Below are 20118 nucleotides of genomic sequence, written 5' to 3' on the forward strand. Positions count from 1 at the left end.
CTTGTCCAAACTTCGGCACTATCACTCCATTCACCACCGTACTCGTGCCTTGATTTGTACTAGGTCTTGCGTTTCCGCCTCTTCCTCCATATCCTCTAGGCGCTCCTCTACCACGACTTCCTCTACCTCGGCCTCTATGGTTACCACCATTACTTCCACTCATTTCCGCGTAATCGTGGTGGAATTGTCTGTGAGTGTGATTGCTTTCATTGAAGAACTGGCCGTTTTGAGCGTGAGACTGACTTCTGCCGCTAGGAGCTAGGTGAGACAACATTCTACCGCCCGTTACGGCTGTAATCTGCTTGTTTGCATTTGACACTGCATCCCAACCAAATTGAATTCGACCTGTTGCAGGATTGACATTCTCCATTGTACCTCCTACGATATACGGATTATCGAAATATTTGTGATCCTCATTTGCTTTCGAATCAGCAATAGCTTGTTCAACTAATTCTTCATTTCTAACTCCAACATCCGACAATTCACCATTCTTGAGCGTATGACTGAACACATTTGTTCGGTGAGTGATATCGTATCTAAGTGCCGGTGCGAAGGCTTCATGACATTTTGCTTTTATGGATAGCACTATCTTATAATGCTCTTCTAGCCGACTAGCAATATCTTCTCTTCCATACTTCAATCTCCAGTATTGCACGTATAAATTGAATGATGTTGACCACATTAGGAAACTCTGTTGCCATTCACTCGGCACCTTTAACCCAACGTACGCTACCACGTCCGAGCAAGATGAGCTCTGCTTCCTGCGGTTCGACATATGATTCTTGTCTTCCAAAAGCCAGGCAGGTACAAAGATTGTGAGAGGAACATAACCAAAACAGGCCTTCATTTTACTATCCCAATAAGGTGCTAAATCAATTAATTTGTGAGTTAAAATTCTTCCGGTCTCCATTTTCTTCCCGACTTTAGCTGGTTTGTCTGAAGATTTATCTTTAGCTTTCCTTTTTCCGGCACACGCTTCTTCTTCATCTTCCTCATCACTCGATATGGCTAACATCTTGATTGATCTAGGTTCTGATCCGAATCTTTCACACCATTTCAAATACGACCGCTCTAGAATCTCATGGCGTCCCGTATTTCCTTTTCTGTACTGTCTAGTCAACTCTTCGATATAACGTTCATGTTCTCTTTTGATATGAGTGTTTTCTTTCACAAACGCTGCTTTGTCTTCTGCAAATAGTTTAACACACCCAAGACACACACACAACATACTTGTCAGTACTAGGCTTTATCGGACGCTTTCGTCTTCCTTGGACATCACGCTTGCTATGACTTTACAGAACACAACATTATAGAACACTTCCGCATTTCCCAAGCTTCAACCGACTACTTGGTCATTCCCTTTCTGGATTTCAATCAGGATATGTTCTGTTATCATCACGGATTTGATATTTGTTCGGACGTAAAAACCCACATCGCACAACACTAGACTATTTTTGGGTACATATAACACGACATATATCACACGACACTAGGCATCTTCTTTTCTGTGATCTGTTCCACCCGTGTGGTCTCGGAATCTCTTTCATCAAGCTTCACTCTGTGAGCTGTTCCACCCGTGTGGTTACAGTCCTTCTTCATATAACGCGTGTAGGAATGTTGGGGAGATAAAGATTGATTGCGAAAGGTGGATAGGACGGGGGTGTGTAAGTTGATTTTTGGGCTCACCTAATGAGATGGTATCCTCATCTACATCATCTTCCTCGTAAGTTTTCTCCTTTACCTCCTCCGCTTCTCCTTCAACCTCTTTTTCTCTATCATCACTACTTTCAGTCAATTCACTTCCTTCTTCTTCTTGTTCTTCTCCTGCAGATACTTCTACCGGTTCTCTAATTTTTCCTTTTACAACACTTCTTGTCTGGCGAGCTGTTGTGGTGCCTCCTCTTCCTCGTCTTCCGCCTCTGCCTCTACCTTGATTGGACTTCCCTTTTCCTCTACCTCTATTCGATCCTCCTACTCCTTGATCATTTTTGTCTTTTTCATGTTGAGATAGAATTGAATCCACATCCTTGTTGAATACGCTTGTTGTTTCCTGTTGTTCAGACATTATAATTCTTGAATATTGTTCTATTTTTGAAAAATGAAATGTTGATATTTCTTTTTAAGTCTGAAAACCAAAATTGTGTATTCGAAGCTGAGGTGTATGAGAGGTCTGAAGTGTACAGAACTGTGAAGTTGAAAATTTTCACAGTTTGTATCACTTCTCTCTTTGACGGGTCCGGGTCTTTCCTATGGCCCCGTCCTCTGGCTCATACACCGCGTCATCCGTCCCGATGGAACTCACAGATGATGTCGTGCCTTTGGCCACCAGTGTCAAGAGATATGAGGATGCAAGAAATGTCTTAAGAAACTTGATTTCACGCAGAAACAAATCTCGACAACTTCAAATCGCTATCTTATAAAAAACTAGATGAGATCTTGACGTTTGTGATGTAAAAATTCATAGATGGCAGACGATGATTTTGATCCTACTACTCAATCAAATCAACTTACCTTGATTTTTTGTAAAAATCTGATGAATGTGCTGTGTTAATGTTCAACTTCAAGGTTGCAATCAGTGATGAATTTATGATCAAACTAGAAGGGTCTTTCCAGTGTTTCCAGATCTCACAAAGCCTTGAATGAAACTACACCAGGGGGTAAGTGGCACGTTCCAAAACCAGAATCAATGGCGTTGCAGACACGTTATGACATTTCAATTGTTTTGGAACATGTCCAGAAGGTGTCCAGGTTTTACGAAGCAAAAACGCTGCGATCACGTAGAAGTCACCAAAAAGCAAGCTGTATTCAAGAGTGCTGGACCCATCGATTGACAGCTCAGCCGAGCAAAGACTGACGAGGTCAAACACATCGCATCACAACCAGATGGTTGCACTTGGCTCAAGGTATTGTCTCATGCGAGTCTTGACCAACCTTCATACCATCTTTGACTGCAATTTTTGGTCGTTTTGAACCCACAAAAACCGGTGAAAGCAACTGATTCTCACACGGTTATCCTCATTTCGTCACCGGAACGGCTGTGTCTTTGTTCTGGCAACAAGATTCCTGGACACCTATCCAGAACCATCGGAGGCCGAGGAAGTTTACCCCCTGGTGTACGTACTGATGGCAACAATTTGAACTATGAAAGTCAAGGAAGAACAATAAAAGCATTATTGATCATTTGCTCGTCACTCATATAGTCTGTGAAGGCATTGAGGCACTCGGAGAGGTAAATATTCTACACAAAGAGAAGAAAAACGATCACCCCTTTCCGACATATGTGTAAGTATGGTTTCTTGACGTTCTTTGGGGTCACAACATTTGATTGGGGCGTGCTAAATTGAGCATCCAGCTTGGAAACAATCTAAATATATATCAATCCACATAGCTGCACAAATTGCTTCAAAAGATTACTACAGCCATATGCGAAATTGATAAACTTGTGAGATACTCTTGTTTAGTTTTCAAAACAACTTCTTTGAAAATAGATACAGGTGAAGTAGCCCTAAAATCACATTGAGGCTCACAGGCACATTGTATTGATCCCAATACTTGGGGTCTCCTTTATTTGATGATATAAATTTATAAACCAAAAGAGCAACTGCATAACACTGTTTATCATGGTCCATTGGTGATAGCACTTGGATTTATTGCTTATTGAACCATAGCTGTCATCTAAGTTAATGTAGGTCTATGTTCATTTAAGATCGGAATATATGTTACAGTTGGAGTGATTTTGAGTTTCAATGTACTTGTGAACATTTTGAAAAGCATAAGGCATTATAGTTGATAGAGAAGCAGGCCTAGAATGTTAAAGGTTTATAGATGAATTCTATTGTTAAGATCTTGACTCTTTGTGATTACGAGTTGAAAGAATGGAGTTTCAAAATCACAAAGGAGATATTGATAAGAAATACTGTACATGTAAAAGAAACAAGGAAGGTCACAAAGATTGATCTGTCAGGTAATCTCCAACTAAGGTTTGATGCTACACAGGAAGAGAAGTTCGAGTCAAAGGAAAGGCAGGCCAGGTCAAGGTCTAGAAGGACATCATAATCAGCGAGGTTCAATCTCTATCATTCAATCAAAAACTACCCACACTCAGAACATCATGGCTGGTACGGGTACGCGAAACGCCGACGCCGGTGTATGACTGCTTTGATATCGGCCTCTTCACAATAATTTTCCAACCAAACCAATTCACCTTCGATTGCTTGATATTGTGGACTTTGAGCGTCTTCCTGGGAATAATGATTAGGAAGTACTGTTAGATTCTTGAGCTCAGGCCAATTGGCTCGGAACAAAATCCCATTGAGTGTCCTGCAATGTTCTACTGTCATGTAGTTCCAGTAAAGAGTTCTCAGGGATTTACAGTTTCGGAAGCTGTCAAGTAAGTGGGGGTTCTGGGCACAAAGGGTCAAGTCAATTAGATGTGGAAGAGAGAAACGAATTTCAGCATTCCAGGCAGAGTCTGTTTCCAAGCTGTTATCATCTTCTTTAAAGCAGAGCAACAGTGTTTTGAGGTGAGGTGCAATGTGCTGAATGATTTGATGCACCGTAGTTGATGATAAAGCATTACAACGGCAAATTCTCAGGTGAGTGATCTTCTTTGGCCAATCGTAAAGGCACCAGTTTTCATTTATACCTTCAATGCTAAATAGAAACAATGTTGATAAATGCTGGAGTTTGGATAGAATGAGTCCAGGTGGACCATCACCAAGACTTCCTTGATCTGCTGATACATCTAGATCAAAACATCTAAGCGACTCAAGCAAAGGTAGACCAAGAATAAGTTTTGATGGAAATGCCAGCACGTTTTCCTCGCTCGCGCGATACGATAATGACAAATGTCGGAGTTGTTTGAGACCAGTTATGAGAGGAGATAAGTCTAATAGAAAATTGAAGACTTCGACCCCCGCGCCTGGTTCTCCATCAAGCTCATACCAAAAGTTCAGCGTAGAAAGATTGAAGCATAGATGGATCAATTTTTTTACGTTCTCTGGGGAGATACACTGAACACCAAATTGACTTTGAATGGTGAGATTATCGTAAAATGAATCACGTTCGGCAAATCCTACAGGTTTACCACAGTTTTTAGAGAGCTCAAGTTCTAGAGACTGGACAAGAGAGCCTTGCTTGAGGAGAATGTCTTTGGTCCATAGATCTATGGGTGCTGGAAGACGAGTAGGAAATTTGAGTCTCTGAAGACTAGAATTAGTGATTTTGTGATAGAAATCTCAAAATAAGTAGAGTTTTATAAATGACTCACTCGCCACAACCATGGTCGACATATTTGATATACTTCACGACAAGTAATTGCAAAAGTTTGAATAGTATTCAAGATTGGCGAGTTTCGGTGCAAATAAGTCATGTATGGTTGCTTGTTGCCTGAATTGGAGATCACCACGGTGCTCTGGTGCTTTCGATGCTTGATTTCGGAAGCTTCGATCATAGCCATGATTTCAAGTCTTTCAAGTATCTTGTGAAATATCTCGAGAGGTAAATCCAAGAGACCAAGCCGACGAGTTTTATGTTCTAATTCTTGAATTTGAACCACTTCTTTAACGACATGGGATGAGATTTCAGATCTAAGAACAACACGAGATTCTAATAGTTCGTTGAAGGTGATCAAAAAGAATGGGCTTCGTTGGCCTTCCGGTAGGCCCAGTTGAAGGAAGATACCGAGTATCGAATCCTTGGACCAGACAAAACCTTCCGAGTCAAGTCTGTCGAAACGCCTTTGAATGAAGTCAAGATGTCTCTTCACTGGCTCATTCAACTCGTGGCCTTCTGAAGCGATCTCGCGCCATAGTTGAAGCTGAGTTGCGCGACAGGACAATGTCATCCTAAAATGCAAAGGCTAGTCCTTATATTTTCGAGGGGTTCGACCAAGGATAGATCAGAGGAACTTCCGATGAACTGTGAATTGTATCTCAAAGATAACTGCTGTCGAAGGTACGATGTCGAGAGATGTTTGGAGAAGCAGATGGTTATTATCAACTCTTCATGAATTCCCTAAGGGTACGTTTGGTTGCGATTACAGATTGTAAACTCCATTTGACCCCAGGTACATTGCCCCGGGGCAATTGAGTTTATTGGTCAAATGGAGTTTTTCTCAAACAAACTCCGTTATGGGTACATTTGACAAAATCATGTTTGGTTGAAATTTATCCCAATCAGACGTATCTTGTCAACTTTCTTTAAAAGTTCCTCACCTCCTCTCACTTCACATTACACCACCTCACATCCACCCATATGGACATCCTTTGCCAATGTCTGTTCCAAGTAATGAACACATGACACAATCTATGTCCCTATCCGACAAAATTTTCAATCGAAGTCGATGTTGAACGATCGATTGGAATGAAACGGGTGAATTTGAACAACTGACTGGAATTGAATCGTCAATCAAAATTCAACACTCTCCTCCACTTTCTATGTATTTCATCTTTTAAGAGCTATCTGTTTTTGTATCTTTTGATGTTCTACAATTGATCAAGGTTGAGTGAACAATTGCTTTTGAACATTTGATTGGAATCGACCGATCGATTGAAATGACTGATTGATTGAAATTGCACAATCAACCAGAAATTGAACGATTGATAACTCAAATCTACAAACAGAAATGGTTTCCAAGTTTTCATTGTGCAACACAAAAGATAGTAACTTCTGACACCAAAGCAATCAGAATTAGATTCAGTTCTATATTCATATTTGAGAAACAGAAGATAGATTTGAGGCAGCTAGGAGCTAAAAGTAGAAGTGAAGATTACCTGGTAAGTGTTGAGTGTGATGGTGTAGTGTTGAAGGTGTTGATCGAGTTGAAGAAACAGCATCCGGTTTGCTTGCTATGACACCGAGGAAGGTCAAAGCTGGTCAAAGACTTTCGAGATGAAGTTTTGTTAAGTCCAAAAAGGAGTTTATCGCATGATTAAACTCCCTTTTGTCGTTTATCAAAAGGACCCTTTTAAACTCCTTTTGGGACGGGGAAGGAGTTTATTTTGGGGTACCATAAATGGTCCCAAACGTATTTTTTCAACAGCGATTATTTTGCAAAATAATCGCCAAAAATAATCGCTACCAAACGTACCCTAAACGGCTGAGTAAGAAAATCAAAGAGTTGGCTCTGGCAGCCGCAGTTTGTGTGCAACTGGCATGCCACACCTCACACTGGAATAAGTACATCGTGTTTGCAGCTGTCACCATCAAGTTAGTTTCCATCTAAAAGCCTTTAGCAATTGCGCGGTGCTCTGTCATGCATGAATTTTCTATCAGGTATAATGCAAGAAAACATTCATCTTAATCCAAGCTTTCCATGACACGAGGATTCCGGTTACAAGGAAGATTGAGTGGATGATAATAGCCGAAAGGCTCTGCAAGCACTTCAAGCAATGAAAAAAATGTAAGCGAAATAATGAAAGTGAAAGTGATACAAAGGGAATGACCAACTTTTTTTCAATTGAGTGTATTTATAAAGTGCGATACCTGGCCCTAGGGCATAAAAACACACTGAGCACTCCCAATGCTTCTTTCTTCAAATCTGATCTTCCAATAAACCCAAGAGGAAAAAAAACTCATAAAAAGGTTTTATGTATATATATGAAATTCCAACACCATGAATTCTCAATCACAAACTTAAATTTTCTTTTACAATCAATAAACAACACAAAGAAAAAAGAATGAAACCCAATTAAACCATATCCAACTCGTTCTTCATGTATCAAATCAGATCCTCAACCCGTTCTTTTATTCCTACCATTTTCTTCTACACCATCTTCTGCTTTCCTTTTACCTTCCCTCCCATTCCCATTCCCATTCCCATTCCCATTCCCATTCCCATTCGCACTTCCATTCAAACCAATCAAAATCTTAGACTTAGATTGATGATTACTTGAATTGATTTGATTAGACTCCAATACCGAATTCAATAAGCTTTTCTGATTAGCAATCGGTTTAAACCCAGCTTTTCTAGGAGCCATCAACCCAGAAGGAGTAAGGAACCCATCCATTCCCATCCCACTATTAGAAGATGAACCTAACCCGTTCATCAAATCAGGTGCAACCGAAATTGTATGTTGTTTACGTTGATGAGTATTAGATCCGAGTGATTTAGTTTTAGAATCTGATTTTGATTTCTTCGAACTAGACGATCCTGTTGTGGGTTTAGTTAAAGATGAAAGAAATTCTTCTTGATGTGGGGCTGATCCTTTGTTTCCTACTGATAAGACCATGGTGGCTGATCCTAACTTTTCTTGTCGTTTTCGAAATGCTTCATTTGTTCCTGTAGGTGTATCACCTGACGCCATAGCGGCCTAAACAAAGAATCAAAAAAGCAAAGTCACCTTAAAATTAAATTGATCAACGATTTCAAAACAGAAAGTTTCAAAACTTACCAGTTTTTTCTCTTCTTCAATCTTCTTAATTCGTTTTTCAGTTTTAGCTTTCCCACTACCTTTACCATGAAACTTATGAGATAAAGCTTTCCAAGCTTCTTTCTGAGTTAATTCTCTACCAAACTCATCATTATATTTAATTTCAACATCAGGTTTATAATTCTTATAAGCTTCCATTGATTCTTTGGCCATCATAGACTCTCTCATCCTATTCTCATATTCTCTCGTTGCTTGATCTTTTGCATCTCCCATCCTCTTGGTTCGTTCTTTTTCTAATTCTCTCAATGTATCTCGTCTTCTTTGTTCAATCAACCAACTTGTCTTTTCTTTATACAATCTTTCTTTTTCTCTTTCTTCTGGTGTTAATGGTTTAATCAATCCTTGGGATTTAAGTAATGATAATGTTGATGCCATTCCTCCTCTCACATACTTTTCAGCTCCTGTACCTCCATACTCGGATGTATCTTGTTGATCCGGAAGGATTTCTCCTTCTGCTTTACCATCTATTTGCATCGGTTCATCACCTGCCATCAATCTTTCCATCGTCCTACGTTCTTCTTCTTCATCAACTTGTGATTCAGCTTTCTCCGATTCTTCTCGATGAGATTGATTTTCGATGACTAAATTTGTCGATTTGATTCTTGATGAGTTGATTTGTGATTCTTCTTTTTTCCGTGCTGCTGCAGCTCTTTCTTGTTGTAAACTAATCGTTCTAATAAACTCTGATGTATCATCTATAACCAAAGCATCCGGATCATCATCCTCTTCTTCATCTAGTCTAGGTTGTGATAGATTTAATTCGACTCCGTTTTCTCCTTGAACATCTTCCATTGAAGTAGGTTCCAATTCTTCTAATTTCTTTTGCCTTTTATTCCTAATCTTTCCTGCTTCTCTACGCATACGTGACATAGCAGCTTGGATTTCTTCATCATCAATCATACTATCTTCATTTACAATCGGTTTTGAAGGTACAGCATTTTCTACTCCTCCTGTTGAATCGATTTCCATTTGATTTGATAAAGGTTTTAATTCATCTTGTTCTAATAAAGCAGTGGGTTTTCGACTCGATTTTTCCTTTTTCTTTTTAGTTTTCTTGATCTTTTTGAATCCTGTTTCTCCTTCCTGTACATAATCTGAACCAATAGTTTCTAAAAACAACCCAAAAATGCATATCCAGAAATCCAATAAGTTTGAATAAAATCTTGTGGATAAAGAGGATCAAATGAAACTTACTTGTATACTCTAAACTCATCAATCCAGTTTTCAAAAGTTCAGCAGTCTTTTCCTTCGAATTCCTGTTTCGCAAATCATCTGTACTCGTACTTTGAACCATAACCGATTCATCTAAACTCATCCCAACCCCAAGTCTAAACGATTTTTCTTTCTTACCATCAATTTCTTCATTATACTTTGAAAGGATTTGATTAGATTGACCAGGATTAAGAAACTCGTCATCATCATAACCTGTATATTGTCCTGCACTTTTTCCTTTCTTCTTAAGTGAAAGTAATTCTTGATCTCTTGCAGCTTCTTTCATATTCACATTTTCTAATTCATCATCTTCTTCATCCAAGATTCGATTATCTTTAAGAGTCAAGACCACTTCATCTCCTTGTTCGAATTCATCAACTTGATGTGCCACTTTCAACCCTAAAAGATCATTTTCTCCATAACTAGCCACTTCTTGTTCTGCAATCTCTTTTTCTTTTCTAATAGCTTCCTCTGCTAATCTCTTTGATTGTTTCTTTTGTTTCTTAACCCATTTCTTTAAATCATCTGTTTCTTCTTCTCCTACCAATAATTCTCCTAACCCTCTACCTTTTAATTTAGATGAAAGTTCTCGTTTGTTTTTTGCTCTTAGAATTCTTTCTTGAATCTCTTTGGTCTTCTTGGCTTCTGATTCTTCTTCTTTTCTACGTTTATAATTGATTTCTCCTTTCTCTTCTGATGTTAATTCGTTTTCGAGTTTTGAAGTTTCATTTGAACCGGGTACTTTTAATGGTTTTAATCCTAGTGATACTCTGATCTTGTTGGTTTCTTCTATTGATAAACTTTCTTTGACTTGAGACATGTTTGTATTGAGTTCTTGAAGGAATGAGATTGAATGTAAGTTGAAATGGATTGGTTGAGATGGTGTTAACTTCTGTGGTGAATCGAATTGGATTGATTTTCACTTGATAGACAGATCCGGCATTATCGTGCTATAAGCATATCCTAGTACCCTACTCGCCTCTAAAACCCATGACACCCATCCCATAACTTTTTATTTCATCTCCGAAGAACAAATTCAACACTCAGCACTACCAAGAAACATATCAAACCAAAATGTATGCAGACTTAAACATCCCATGGCCAACTACACATCTAATACATTTATTTAATCAACAACAACAACAACAACAACAATCATCAAAAAAAGGAAAATCAAAATCAAATCAAAACCAATCCAACATCAAAGAAACCTTAAATATTTGGAAAGGAATCGAACCCAACGAAAAACAAAAATTAAGAGAAAGAGTTGAATGTGCCATCAAATGTAAAGTGCCTCCCATTTCCCGCTCAAAACAAAAAAAATCCCACTTCCAAAATGATCCAAAAAAACTGATGATTTGGTTTGGGGGGGGAAAAGTGGGTTATAGTGTGATAGCTTTTAATTTAATAATTCCTCAAAACTTAGATCCGATTTTACTTTCATCATATTTTCCATTTCATTCAAACGAACCACCTTTTCCAGATCTAGATCCACGTACTTCAACTAAAGTTTTCAAAAATGGTTATCATCATACGGTTTTACAATTAAGTAGATTGACTATGGTGATGGATGAAAGTGTTGCTTCAGGTGGTAAAGGTGTCTTTGGGTTTGTGAGTTTCTTGATTTTTCATTGAAAAGAAGGTTGAACACTTGATGAAGATTAGAATGTCAAATTTACTGATTCGAGTAATTGTTTTTATTTAGTCAACTTCTCAAACAAGTTATTTATCCAAATATTCACTTCTTTCAGCCATGCCATTAGATGCCGGATCTTTCAGTCATGCTTGTTTATCTTTATCACCACCAACTGCTTCAGGTATAGATATCATCACCCTAGACCTCTCAAGTGCCCCAAAACGTAAACCCCTTCGATTCCCAATCTAAACTATTCAACGAACCAATCCAAACTGATCATTTTCTTGGAAATGCATTCTATAGTTCCATTTCAAATGTCACTCTCAACCGTTTCAAAAGCACTAGAAAACAACGTCGGATTCGAAATCTGTTACAGCCCTACCACATCATCTAAACCGATCAAGACAACTTACTCAGCCTATACCTTTCCATGTGCTTCGGTCTCGTCATCAAATCATCCAAACCATCATCCAGTCTTACGAAACTTTTCAGCTTGTGCAAAAGATTTAATCAGAGTCACTAATCGTGGTAAAGGATTGATTATCAGTTCTGGTGCTTTGAATTGGAATGAACTTAGATCGGCTGATGATCTTGCAAATTTGTAAGAAACTTTTTGTCTTTCCTTTGGAGGATTTTCATTTACTTTTGATAGTTTGGTTTTTTTTGCTTTCTGAGACTTGTTTTTTTTTTGGGAAAAATAGTGCAAATGTTTTAGGTCTTTCACAAGATTCTGCTCGTCGTACATTAACAAGTCATCCAAAATCCATTGTATCAAAAGCAAGTTAAGTAACAAACTCCTTTTTCTCCTTATTCACCCCAAAAAAACATTTAATTCGAATTCCTCATGAATGTTTTTTATGTAGTTTCAACCCGACAAACACATAAAGGAGTGATTTCCAATCCAGTACTCATCACTATCACAACCCAAGAAACCCAAGAAACAGAAGAAAAAACAGAAGATCAAAAAACAGAAGACCAAAACGATCCAAGTTCATCAATACCCAATTCACTCAAACGTCTCAACCCTCCAAGCCCTTCACCACCACTAACCAAATCAATTCACCCAGATCCAACTCCCAATCAACCAAATCAAACTCCAAACGATCGACCAAACAAGAAACAAAAAAAAGAAACTCGATCAAAGCTTAATCTCTAATTCAGATTAAACTCAATCCCACTTCAAAACGTATTTTTGTACATGCCTTTTTGTCTTTCTTTGTGAATCAATTTAGATATAGTATACAAAACTTGAACATTTCGGATTTCTTGAGTGAAGATTTGTGCGGTTGTTTTTTTGGTGAGGCGGTTGTACAAAATCGAAATCCAATTGAACTTTTCTTTCAGGTCATATATTATTAAAGACTTTTCAGGAATATGAAGGTTTTATTCTTTTTGATTTGATGTGAAAACTTGAAAGTCCAAATGATATGTACATGATTCAACCTGAATGAACCAAGTTGAAGTAAGAATCAAAGGTGTTTAAAAACCAAAACAAGTTGACCAAGTGAAGTAAAGGATATCCAAATTCCTCATGAGATCATCTTCTGGATCAAAGGATTCAACTTTTTCAAAACCCCTTTGAATGTCATGTTCTAAAACCTCAAGCTCAATGAAATTCATTTCTCCATGTTCAAGCCTCATTTTCTCTTGCTCAAGATCCAATTCCTAGCTACCACTCCAACTTATCTTTCTTTTAAACATTTCAAATCAAAGCTTTAAACAAACCTTGACCATTGACCTGAGTTCTTCAAAAAAGAAAATCCAGATATTTATATATAAGAGACCTTAGATGTACTTCTTATACCTTACATTCACTCAACTTGAACTATAAATAAAGGTTCACTTTAAGTAAAGTTCAAAAACTAGAAGATCAAATGCATGAAAACGAATCATCAATTTCTTCAAATCCAATTCCAATCCAAAAAATAAACACATAACTCCAAATCCCCAACCTCCTCTCCAAGAACCCACTAAAACAACTTCAACCCACCCAACCCAACCTCTTTCTCTTTCACTTCCTCTTCACCAATCCCATCCAAACTCTCAAACCCTCTACCAAGCAAACTACCAAACAACTCATCCTTCGATTCGTCTGTCCATAAATCCGTTGGAACAGGTACCATAAAACTCACAATCTTCTCATGAACATGATACCTTATCTTTCTTCCTTTTGAAGCTTTTGGATCTACATTCGGGTGATGAGTTCTTTGAGATCTATTCGTTGGAAAACCAGTAGGATCTATTGTCCAAAAAGAACCCCACAACCATCAAAATCATTAGAAAACTATCGAAACATCAAGTTAAGAAAAAAAGTGAAATGGATGGGTGTTTACCTGTTTCTCGAAGATTCGTGTCTACCACTTCTTTCAATAAAGACAAATAAAAATCCCGATCATCAAACTGATCAAATTCTTCCACTGACTGATCTACTAAACCAATCTGATCTTTCTTCATATTCGGTTTATGACGTTTCAATCTAGTTCGTTCAATTAACCTTTCTTTTTCTTCTGACATCTTCCATAAAGTATCTAATTGGTTTAAAACATTTTGGTTGACCGAATTGAATTTCTTATGTGAGTTTGTTAAACTTGTGGCTGAATTGATTTTTGTTGACCATTTTTGTATCGTTGTACGTAAATAAGGTGAAAGTCTATTACGAAAAAAACACCAAAAAAAGATTAAGATTTGTTTGGTTTTTGAGGAAAATCGAGGAAAAAGTGAAAACCAAATTTATCGATTTTTTTTTTCGGGAATTCTTACATTTTATCTAATTCTTGGGTTTCTTCTATACAACTTTCCAAGTTTGGTTCGCTTTCTGATTTCCGTTTTTTCAAAACCCGATCTGGAACCTCCAGTAAATCATTCTTCATCATCATTTCCTAAACTCCCCAAAAAACCCAGTCACATCAGTTTCTCATCATTTCATTTCATCTTATGAAGTTCAAGTGAGACTTACCGATCTAAGGTTTCCTACACTTGAACTAAGTGAAATTAATTGATTTAAAACAGTTTGAGTCGAATAGGCTTCTGGTATACCTTCTTTTGGAATTATCTAAAATAAAAGAAACCAGTTTGATCAGATAATTTGAATGGATTTTTTTGGGGTTGGGTTAGAGAGAGAATCTAGACACTTACTTGTGAAATCTCATTTGTTGCTGTTAAGACTTTTTGTAAGCCGATTCTGAATCCCAACAAACTGTCATAAACTGCCTAAAAACCCCAAATCCCCCCAAAAAAGTGTAATCATCAGATTTTCAAAAAAAGAATAACTCAATGGTGAGGTTTTGGGGGCTTACTAATTGAGATTTGATGGCTTTTCCTTTAACGAGATCAGCTTTGACTGATGCTTGTAATTGTTTAACTAGTAAGTTGTTTTCGGGTCTGGTTGGGGGTTCGTCTTCTTCGAGGGGTTTGGATGATCCGAGTTGTGGTTTGAATTTTAGGAGATCTGGTGCTGGATCGGATGGATCTACTTCTTCTTCATCATCCTCGTCTTCATCCTCGTCTTCGTCATCTTCCTCGTCATCTTCTTCGTCTTCGTCATCTTCTTCGTCTTCGTCATCTTCTTCGTCTTCGTCATCTTCTTCGTCATCATCATCATGTGAAAGATCAGAACCGTCATCCTCATCCTGACCCTGAATATCCTTCCTAGAAACCTTTTTACCCGAATACTTATTCAAAGAATCATTTTCAAGTTCGAATTCGAATTGGTTTCTCAATTTACTTGGTGGAACTGAATGATATTGGGTTTGAGATTGAGAGTTGGTTGGTTTTGGTTTTGAATCGATTGAATGATATGAATCTTCTGGATCTAATTCTGCTGGTGTACTTGATGAGATGGATTTGATTAGATCTGAAAATGAACTCATTCTTGATGTCTTGGATGGTTTGATAAGACAGAGTAGCTTCAAATTGGTATTTTTTGTTCAAAAGGTTGGATCATGTGACTATGCTGTTACATGTGGGTTTGTTACATGTGAGTTTGTTACATGTGAGTTTGTGTGTGTTTTTAAATCTTCACAGCTGATGATCAAATGGATGATCTCTGGTTGGTCGGATTGATCCAGAAAAGCAAATTCACTCTTCTCTTGACCATTCAGAATCAAAACCTCAAAAACCAATTCACTTCAACCCATCCATCTCATCATCAACAAAAAAACAAAAACAATGGAACAACATCTAGCCACTCAACAAATGAGACTCTTCAAGACAATCTGTCCATACCTAGCTCGTACTTCTCCCATCACTCTACGTAAAATGTCAACTAGCTCGATCATGGGTGTGACCAAACTCAGACACCGAGCCCAACACTGTCCGATCCTAGGTCCTGTCTTGTCTTACAAATCTCAAGACATCAAAACTAGATCTTATGCTAAATCAACCACTTTAGGACCTTTGAATGATCCTTTTAAATTATCCACTTGTCCTCATTCTGCTTCCATTGATCAAAACAAAAATATCAACCTTCAACCTGTTTTGGGTTCCGGTACGCATCATGGGTTTGATTATGAACAGTTTTATCATGATGAACTTGAGAAAAAACATCAAGACAAAAGTTATAGATAGTCAGTTTTTGTTTCAATTTGATTTTCGGATGAAGATGATACTCATCAGTTTATTTGCTTTGCTTTGGTTAGTTTTAATAATGTGAATCGTTTGGCTGCCAAGTTTCCGATTGCTCATACGGCTGATCCGAAAGAAGAAGTCACAGTTTGGTGTAGTAACGATTACTTAGGAATGTCTAAACACCCAATCGTTTTAGACACCATGAGGTCCGTTGTAATCTTTTTTCCTTGCATCAATCTTGTGAACTTTCTAACCCGATTTTCTTTTCGATTTTGATTTTACCAGACAAACCTTAACAAAGTATGGAGCAGGAGCAGGAGGAACCCGAAACATTGCAGGAAACGCAGCATTACATCTTTCATTAGAATCCACCTTGGCCGAATTACATCGAAAAGAATCAGCCTTAGTGTTCAGTAGTTGTTATGTAGCCAATGATGCGACTCTAAGCACTTTGGGATCCAAGTTACCAAACTGTGTGATCTTTTCAGATTCATCAAATCATGCATCTATGATCCAAGGTATCAAACATTCCTTAACTGAAAAAGTTATTTTCAAACATAATGATTTAGTAGACTTAGAGTTCAAATTAAATCAGTATCCTAAACATCAACCCAAGATTATTGCTTTTGAAAGTGTTTATTCAATGTGTGGTTCGGTAGGTCCGATTAAAGAGATCTGTGATTTGGCTGAAAAGTATGGTGCGATCACTTTCTTGGATGAGGTTCATGCCATCGGTATGTATGGACCACGTGGGGCTGGTGTAGCTGAACATTGTGATTATGAATTACAAGCCAATGGTGGTGGTGGTGGTAGAGGTACTGTGATGGGTAAGTCTCTTTAATCTTGAAAAAAATCATATGTGAAAAGGATTGACATTCTGGGTGTTTTTGAATCAGATCGTGTGGATATCATTACGGCTACACTTGGAAAAGCGTATGGAGTAGTAGGAGGTTACATAGCAGGCAAAAGCTCATTAGTCGATTTAGTTAGATCATATGCACCTGGCTTTATCTTTACGACTTCATTACCTCCTGCAATTGTTGCAGGAGCTCAAGCAGCGGTTAGGTATCAAATCGATCATCTTGATGATCGTAGATTACAACAACTTAATACTATTGAACTTAAACATCGATTGATTTATGAATTAGATTTACCTGTGATGGAGAACCCTAGTCATATTGTTCCGATCTTGATTGGAGATGCTGAGAAAGCTAAGATGGCTAGTGATCTTTTGTTAAACAAACATTCGATCTATGTTCAGTTGAGTGAAGTTTTTGTGATTTTTGAATTTGAATGGAAAAAGATATTGATTGATGTTTTGATTGGAATGAGAATAGATCGATTAATTTTCCTACTGTACCTAAAGGAGAAGAAAGGTTACGAATCACGCCTACACCGGGGCATAGTTTATTGCAAGAAACTGAATTGGTTCATGCTTTATCATCTGTTTGGAATGAATTAAATCTTAAGAAACTTGAAGATTGGAAACGTACTAAAGGCTTACATCTTTCGGATCGTGATGGTCATTCTTTAGGACATCATCAAAGGATTTGGAGTGATCATCAGTTAGGTTTGAAGGATGGAACTAGCCCGGTTAGGATTGGTAGGGATGATAAAAAGTTGGAAAGTGGTGAAGGATTGAAAAATGAAAAGGAGGAAAAAGAGAAGGTTTTGTTGAAGAAGAATCAAGTTCGAATCGAAAAGAATGGAGGGATTGAACTTTATTGAAAATGAAGTGATGGTTTTTTCCTCAAAACAAGAAAAATATTTAAACATGAGGTGTTTTTCTTTTCATTATTACTCTTTTGTTTTGTGTTGGATTCATGATTCATGATCTAAACCAACCCCCTCAAAAAAAAATTCTTTGTGATTTTGTTAGTGTTTCTATTTTGTGTGTGTTATTTTTGTGTGTGTTTTTGAGTAGCTATAAAATAAGTAATAGTAGTAGTAGTAAAGCAGAATGAGTAATTAATAAATCTCAATTTGATTTCAATCCATTGGTTATTGATAAACTATGTTTTAATGACTCATGATAAGGATCCACACAACCTAGAATCCTATGATTAATCATACTGGACAATCACTATTCAGTAGGTGATGGTTTTAGAACGTTTAGGTTTCATAAGATGCTCATACATCTTTTATTTACCATACTTTTACCTGGGAACCCAAAAGATACAGTATATCTGAGAGTTCCATCTAGCTAACTTGTGGAAGTCCTACACTCAGACATTCCTTGCTGTGAAGCTCAAGCTCAGTGGAAAGACTTTAAGATGAATTGGTTAGAGTAAACTTGGTAAGAGTCAAACAAGGAAGAATGTAAGAAACCAAGTTTAGTGTGGGATAAGAAGTTTTTCAATGGTTTAGAAAGTCTTACTTCTTCTTATTCATGACCCTCCACTTCCTAACATGGTTGTATCAGAGGTAAATATCTGATGATTGAGCAGTTTGATGGTGTTTTTGAAGGAAAGGGTAATCAAGGAATGCTTTGGAAACTTATTTGGGTGCTTATGAATTGGTTGGAAAAGGTTGGGGTTCTTTATGAAAGACTTGTGGATTGACTATAAGAGACATAAGGTTAAATGAGATCATGCCTTAATTTGAACACCTGCTTGAGACCATGACCAAACATGAGTCATGAGCCACAATTCTGGATTATAAGTCTTTCCTCACTGACACAACACTGAGTAAACAAGAGGCTAATGTGGAGGCTCAATAGTCTGCCCATTGGTAGAAAAATCCACAAAGAGTTGTAATCTCCTTACATTAACGTAGTTAGATAGATAGTGTGGTATGTGAAATCAAAAGCACTCTGAAAGAAAAAAAAAAACACTGAGTATGGAATGTTGGCAATGGAGGGGTCCTATGAGAAGTTGTGAAATGTGGGTCAAGTTGGATGAATTATGTTTGAAAGAAATGTACCTAGATTAGGTAATACATTGTATGAAGATTTCTTCTTATGGAGGTATGTAAGATGATATAACTTAGGAAAAGTGGTTTTGGGGTATTAATTTAGAAAGAATTGATTGGGTTTGAAAGGTTTAAAAGTATATTCATGAATTGATTGCATACATGTTTTAGGATAAGTTGGTAAAGTTTTAAAGGTTTCCATTTAGCAAGAAAATCCGGCATAAATCTATACCACTCATGACTTGAAATTGTGTTGATTAGATTTCGCAAGATTTTTCTAAATTTAATGTTCAGGTGAGTAAGAAAAACATTTGTTGTTGCACATGTATGGTCTATTTATGTTCAAGTCCAGAAAAACCCTCTATCTTTCTGGTTCATTCTTCATATAGTTCTCTAGAAAATCATCACAATCTCCAAAGATGAAATTAGTTTCCAGTGTGTTTATTCCTTGTGGATTTAAGCATATCATATTCCCCAGCTGGTAGCTAGAAATGATATGTTTGATTGACAAGTGAATGTTTTGATCATCATCAGAGGGTTGTACAAGTGTTAAGTGCAAGTCAATTAAAGGCCATAATGTAATCCAAGTCCCTTCCTTACCCTTGTATATTGTAGGGTTACTTATGTCAGTATTCATCAGAAGAAGAACTTCAACTTGTATTATGGACATTGAAATACACAATACGTGTTTTTGTTCTATAATTTTTGAGCTTTTGGTGGGGGTGAGTAGAAGAAGTTTTGTTAAATTTTGGTATTCCTGTAAACTTGATGAATCGCTGATCATGACAATAAATTCAATTGGTAAAAGAGAAAATGTGGTTGTTGAGTCAGACAGAAAGTCCCCCACACAAGCTTCAACACAGGCATGCAAAACTAAAACATTCAGAAAGACAATTGCATTGTGATTTGTTGACTTGACACAATTGAAGAAATCTTGGATCAGTAGAGCTTTCACTGCACAGCAGACATCTGATATATATATATATATATATATACTATCCTAGCATAGAATTGACGCAATTGAGTCCCTACTTCACACCAAAAACCATAAATTACACTGACCTCATCATGAAAATGGGGTCTTTTTCCTTGTTGAGACGTTATCCCATCTTATACACCTTGTGCATATACTGAGGACTGACTCAACTTAGTCCCTCCTTGATTCCAATGTCCAAATTTTGGACCTACTAGCATAGGATTGACTCAATCAATTCTCTACTTGAGACTGAGGGCCAAGAAACACATAACTTACACAGACTTTTAAGAATGGCCCCATTGTAGAAATGATTCTGTCTCTGCTTGAGACTCTATCTTATCTCAATGGCCTTGTATTAGCAACATGTACTAGAACTGGACTAACTC

The 20118-nt window shown here is 37.4% G+C and overlaps 5 protein-coding genes across 5 annotated transcripts; 1 reads left to right on the forward strand and 4 right to left on the reverse strand.

Moving 5' to 3' along the window:
• Window positions 1–159: 159 nt before the first annotated feature.
• MELLADRAFT_108720 (uncharacterized protein) lies at window positions 160–2065 on the reverse strand (the record flags this gene model as incomplete). The annotated part of the gene is made up of 3 exons (XM_007412564.1): window positions 160–258; window positions 512–1188; window positions 1687–2065. 3 exons carry the CDS (start codon window positions 2063–2065, stop codon window positions 160–162), a joined length of 1155 nt encoding a protein of 384 aa, XP_007412626.1.
• A 2044-nt stretch (window positions 2066–4109) lies between these two features.
• On the reverse strand, window positions 4110–5845 carry MELLADRAFT_108721 (uncharacterized protein; the record flags this gene model as incomplete). The annotated part of the gene is made up of 2 exons (XM_007412563.1): window positions 4110–5201; window positions 5270–5845. The coding sequence occupies 2 exons, from the start codon at window positions 5843–5845 to the stop codon at window positions 4110–4112; spliced, it is 1668 nt and encodes a 555-aa protein (XP_007412625.1).
• A 1744-nt stretch (window positions 5846–7589) lies between these two features.
• Window positions 7590–10515, reverse strand: MELLADRAFT_78410 (uncharacterized protein; the record flags this gene model as incomplete). Its single annotated transcript, XM_007412562.1, has 3 exons — window positions 7590–8312; window positions 8394–9541; window positions 9627–10515. 3 exons carry the CDS (start codon window positions 10462–10464, stop codon window positions 7734–7736), a joined length of 2565 nt encoding a protein of 854 aa, XP_007412624.1.
• Window positions 10516–10681: 166 nt separating this feature from the next.
• On the forward strand, window positions 10682–12436 carry MELLADRAFT_117154 (uncharacterized protein; the record flags this gene model as incomplete). The annotated part of the gene is made up of 6 exons (XM_007412497.1): window positions 10682–10929; window positions 11023–11255; window positions 11350–11503; window positions 11584–11881; window positions 11982–12061; window positions 12144–12436. 6 exons carry the CDS (start codon window positions 10719–10721, stop codon window positions 12434–12436), a joined length of 1269 nt encoding a protein of 422 aa, XP_007412559.1.
• A 683-nt stretch (window positions 12437–13119) lies between these two features.
• MELLADRAFT_108724 (uncharacterized protein) lies at window positions 13120–15149 on the reverse strand (the record flags this gene model as incomplete). Its single annotated transcript, XM_007412561.1, has 8 exons — window positions 13120–13142; window positions 13271–13519; window positions 13614–13930; window positions 14041–14159; window positions 14237–14332; window positions 14416–14490; window positions 14577–14680; window positions 14915–15149. The coding sequence occupies 8 exons, from the start codon at window positions 15147–15149 to the stop codon at window positions 13120–13122; spliced, it is 1218 nt and encodes a 405-aa protein (XP_007412623.1).
• Between the last annotated feature and the right edge of the window lie 4969 nt (window positions 15150–20118).

This window comes from Melampsora larici-populina (assembly GCF_000204055.1).
Source record: "Melampsora larici-populina 98AG31 unplaced genomic scaffold MELLAscaffold_31, whole genome shotgun sequence".
NCBI classification, from domain to species: Eukaryota; Fungi; Basidiomycota; class Pucciniomycetes; order Pucciniales; family Melampsoraceae; genus Melampsora; species Melampsora laricis-populina.